The following is a 5,113-nucleotide window of genomic DNA, read 5'->3' as shown; positions in this document are numbered from 1 at the left end:
CTCTTCCCCTCAGCTTCCTTTTAATCCTGGTTTTAATTATTTCCGTGGGAATGGCAGCCTGGTTGGGTGCCTGGTTTTGGGAATGTGCTGGCCCAGCAGAAGTCGGTGATTTATTTGTGCTGGGAAGAGGAGCTTCCTCTCTGCCAGGGCTCCTCTGGTTTATCCCAACCCCTGGCGCTTGGGAAGGTTCTTGGGCTGTTCCAGGGAGCATCCTGCATTTCCCAGTGCTCAGCCAGGTGTAAACGACTTCCCAAGGGCACAAACAAAGGCAAATTAACTCACAGCTCCTTCTCCAAGGACTCCATTTGTTGCTGTATCCCGCAGATACTCCCTGTGGGACGGGCATGGAAGGAGTTTGGGGAATGCAGTGGGTGAATCTGGAGAGGAAAATGAACTCGGTAGATGAAAAGGGCAGCTTGGAAGGGCAGATTTTATTTTTAAGCAAGCCCCGAGGAGTCTGCAGCTCCCTGGGACGGATGTGTCACCTGTGGGTGACAGAGCTGAGCCTGGACAGCAGCAGGGGAGGCTGGAGCAGTGCCCGGAGTGACTGAGCTGGTTCCTTGCTCCAGGTGCTGTGGGATGTGCTGGGCCACGGCCACAGCAAAAAATGTTGAGGCAAAACCTGACTTGTTTCACGCTGGTTTTATTTGCACCAGCTCAAGTCACCCACTGGATTCTTGGGAGGCTTTCCTGAGGGATGCACGGGAGAATTCACCTGGAAAATGCCAAATCCCACCAGAGAGACATTTTCCTCCTGCTGTTAAAGAAACCTGGAAGGGGCTGGAAAGTGGGAAAACCACCCAAAGTCCTGAAGGATGGGTGTTTTTCTTATTCCAATAATAAAGGATTCTGGTTTAGTGGTAACCAAAAGATTCTGATTTAGTGGTGACCACAAGATTCTGGTTTAGTGGTGACCTCAAGATTCTGGTTTAGTGGTGACCAAAAGCTTCCCTGCTGCTCCTGTCAGGGAGGGAATTAAAGAACAGGGAATGGAAGATCCGGGGTGGTGTTTTCCCATCATGGTTTTGGATCCACGGGCAGTGTCTGGTATTTAAATGATGACAGAAGTTTGACAGTGGGCTCTGGCAGCCTGGGAGTCGCTGCTTCCCCCTGCCAATAAACCACTGAGCCCTCGCAGGAGCGTGTGGGAGCGTCGCAGCTCGGGGTGGGGATGAGGGCAGGGATGGCTGTGGGATGTGCCGTGGGACTGACAGCCCTTTCCCCTTGCAGTTTCCTGCTTCTTCAACTTCACCAGCCCGTCGGGGATCGTGCTGTCCCCGAACTACCCCGAGGAGTACGGGAGCAGCCTGCACTGCGTGTGGCTCATCATCGCCAACCCCGAGAGCAGGATCCACCTGGCCTTCAATGACTTTGATGTGGAGCCCCAGTTCGACTTCCTGGCCGTCAAGGACGGCGGCACCGCCGAGTCCCCGGTGCTGGGCACCTTCTCAGGCAGCCAGATCCCCTCCTCGCTGACCAGCAGCGGCCACGTGGCCAGGCTGGAGTTCCAGACTGACCACTCCATGGAGAAGAGAGGTTTCAACATCACCTTCACCAGTGAGTGCTCCACCCTTCCTTCTGCCTGGGCTTTAAACTCCAGATCCGTGCTGGAGACTGCAGGGAGGGGTCTCGCCAAAGCTCTTGGAATGCCGGGGTGAACATGAAAATTGGGGATTAATTCAGGTTTGGAGTTGGGTGAGGGAGCATTGGTGGCAAGTTTACAGCTGGTGGCACAGATTCTTTGTGGTTATGGAAGTGTTGTCCACAAAAAAAACAGTTTGGTTCTGGATTATCTGTCCATGGCAGCCAGGATTTGCGTTCTTCCATCAGCTTCTTCCATCAGGAGAGGGATTTTGGAAAAGAGCATAGTGATGGGATGAGGGGAATGACCTGAAGCTGATAAAGTTGGATATTGGGATGGAATTGTTCCCTATGAAGGTGGAGAGGCCCTGGAATGGATTTCCCAGAGCAGCTGTGGCTGCCCCTGGATCCCTGGCAGTGTCCAAGGCCAGGCTGGACGGGGCTGGGAGCACCCTGGGACAGTGGGAGTGTCCCTGCCCTGACAGGGGGTGGGATGGGATGGGATTTAATGTCCCTCCCAACCCAAACCATTCCATGATTTTATGATTTTTGGGCTTTCTGCTCTCCACCTCAGAGCCTCCTTTCTGCTCAGGGAGCTGAGGTGATGCCCTGGGGGCAGCTCAGGAGGAGTTGTTGGATCTGGGATGGTTCCTGTGTCCCTCAGTCAGTGCCACCCTCGTTTGCTGACAGCCAGAGATGCAAAACTTTGTGGAAAAAGGCAAAAGTTGCCCTGCCTTGTGTTAGAAAGCCTTGAAATTTCCAGAGATGGATTTGGCTCCACCTAAATCCACTCCTCAAATCCCCAGAGAATGCCTCAGTAATTTCACCCTCATATTGTGCTGTAATTTTCCAAAGAGCTTTATTAAACCCCTTCAGCAGAACCAAGCAGTGGCTTTGTTAGGCCAGCCTTTGGTGGCACTGATGAATTAATGGCCTTGCCAGCCCTGACTGCAGAGCCTTTATTTAAAGAGAAAAAAAGATATAAAATGAGAGGCCCTAAGGAAGCCTTTGGCAAACTGCAGCCAGGCTGAGGGGCTTTGGGTGAGGGGGTGCCACAAACCCAGGGGTGAGGGTGACACCTCAGGAGCGCTGCTGGTGCCTCTCCCGTACTCCTGCAGGGAGCTGGGGCTGGCCCTTGCGTGGGGATGTTTTTCAGGCAGGTTTTTCAGTGCTGGGAATGACTCAGGAATGAGTGAATTGGTTCTGACTTTCCCAGACACCTCGAGGCCCTTCCCTTGGGGTCGGGGAAGGGAGAGGAGGAGGCAGCGCTGCTGCCAGGGACAGGTACCAGGGCACAGGGCACAGCCCCAGCCTCCTTTCCCCTCCAGCCCTGTGGATCATGGGATGTTGTGAGGGCAGAGATGCTCTGGGAGCAACCCAGAGCTCCCAGGCTCTGCTCAGGTGCATTAAAGACACTGAAACCTCCGGTGTGGGATTAATCTGGAGCCTTTAATCCTTAAAAGGCTGCTCCTCTCCAAGGCCCTTCCCATCGTGAGGAGATGTAGGGCATAATTATGCACTTAATGAGGAATTAACACCTCATTTCCAAATGTTTGGCTGGTGCAGGGGTGGCACTGGGTGATCTTTAAGGTCCCTTCCATCCCAGGCCAGTGGGGGGCTCTGTGATGTGGCAGCCAGAGAACGAGCTGAGAGGACTTTTTAACCTTGGTGCCCTAAATCTTCCCATTTTTCCTGTCAATGGTTCCCTTATGTTCCCTCCAGGCCGAAATTTTTAGGGTTTTTAAAAAATCTCTCCCTAGGTGTGGAATATTTTTATATATGAATGTGTTCCTATATGTGGGAGGTTGCTGAGAAGGTAACTCAGTTTTCCAGGACCTTTCCTGGTGCTGTTCCTGCTGTCTCCAACAGCTTTAACCTCCCCCTTCCTCTCCTGTTGCGCCTGAGGCAGAGACTGGGAAGGGGAAGATCTCGGTTTGGGGTGCAACACCCTCATTTTGGGGGTGGAATGGGGCAAACAAGATCCTGATTGTCCTCTTTTCCTCTTCTCTTTTGTCTTTTCCTCCTCTCCTCCTCCTCTCCCAGCATTCCGGCACAACGAGTGCCCGGATCCCGGCGTGCCGGTGAACGGGAAGCGCTTTGGGGACAGCCTCCAGCTGGGCAGCTCCGTGTCCTTCCTGTGTGACGAGGGCTTCATCCGCACCCACGGCGCCGAGACGGTCACCTGCGTGCTGCAGGAGGGCAACGTGGTGTGGAACAACGCCGTGCTGCGCTGTGAAGGTGCTCCCGATCCTCCTGCCGGCTGGGCGGGGAATCCTGGGCTGCTTTGGGGTGGGAGGGACATTAAAGATCCCATTCCAGCCCCTCCCATGGGCAGGGATCCTCCCACTGTGCCAGGCTGCTCCAAGACCCCGTGTCCAGCCTGGCCTTGGGCACTGCCAGGGATCCAGGGGCAGCCCCAGCTGCTCTGGGCACCCTGTGCCAGGGCCTGCCCACCCTCACAGCCAGGAATTCCTTCCCAATATCCCCAAATCTCCCCTTTCCCAGTTCACAGCCATTCCCTGGGTCCTGTCCCTCCAGGCCTTGTCCCCAGTCTCTCTCCAGCTCTCCTGGAGCCCCTTTAGGCCCTGGAAGGGGCTCTGAGCGCTCCCTGGAGCTTCTCTTCTCCAGGTGACCATTCCCAGCGTGCAGGGAGAGGGATCCTTCCCTTCTCCAGGTGCCCATTCCCAGCTTGCAGGGAGAGGGATCCTTCCCTTTTCCAGGTGAACATTCCCATTTTGCAGGGAGAGAGATCCCCTGGGGAATTTTGCAGCCTTTTGGGATCTGGGACCGTGTTTCTGGCTCGCTCTCACATTCCAGTGTCCAGCCAGCACCTTCCAGGATTTTCCATGGCTCTGGAAGGCGCTGTCTGCGCAGAGGAGTTTGCTGGGGAGGAAGGTTCAGTGCAAACGTTCCTGAGCTCCGTTTATTTTCCAGTTTTTTGGTGTGGAATGAGCGCTGGGCAGAGTTTTTATTGTATTTATTTGATGATTTTAGGATCAGTTCTCGTTCCAACAGGTGTTTTTCTAATAACAGTAATAATGAAAGGTTCTGGTTTGGTGATGACTCAAAGCTTCCCTGCTGCTCCTGTCAGGGAGGGAATGAAACAACAGGGAGTGGAAGATCCAGGGTGATGTTTTCCCTTCCTGCTTTTTGATCCGTGTGAAATAGCTGATATTTATATGATGACAGAAGTTCTGTCAATGGGCCCTGGCAGCTGAGAGGCAGAAATTCTGCATTCCCATCCCCTGCCCACAACAGCCAGCCCTGCCATGGGGGGAGCTGGGCTGAATTAAAGGCTTTAATTCAGATTTCAAAGCTTTTTTAGGACTTTCAAGCCTCTCCTCTGGAAAAGAGAAGTGAGGAAGGAGCTCATTAGGACTGGAAATCTTCCTGTGCCCTGTGTTCTTAGGGAAGTGATGCCCTGCTCTGGTGTTTGCAGCAATTTGAATAACAAGTACTGAGCTCTGGAGAAACAGCCCTGGAATATTGAGAAAGGGTTCCAGTAATTGGTCTTGCATTGCTGGAGCAGCAG

The 5,113-nt window shown here is 53.6% G+C and overlaps 1 protein-coding gene across 1 annotated transcript in view; it reads left to right on the top strand.

The window, feature by feature from the left end:
• CSMD2 (CUB and Sushi multiple domains 2) overlaps positions 1 to 5,113 on the top strand; it is a 304,492-nt gene that overhangs the window by 178,290 nt on the left and 121,089 nt on the right. The window contains 2 exon segments of the mRNA XM_017736114.1: positions 1,231 to 1,557; positions 3,625 to 3,819. Coding sequence (XP_017591603.1) covers positions 1,231 to 1,557; positions 3,625 to 3,819 — 522 coding nt within the window.

The sequence above is a fragment of the Corvus brachyrhynchos genome, unplaced genomic scaffold (genome assembly GCF_000691975.1).
Source record: "Corvus brachyrhynchos isolate BGI_N302 unplaced genomic scaffold, ASM69197v1 scaffold65, whole genome shotgun sequence".
Lineage (NCBI taxonomy): Eukaryota > Metazoa > Chordata > Aves > Passeriformes > Corvidae > Corvus > Corvus brachyrhynchos.
Note: the sequence above shows the minus strand (reverse complement) of the source record. Positions and strands in the feature narration are given on the sequence as shown.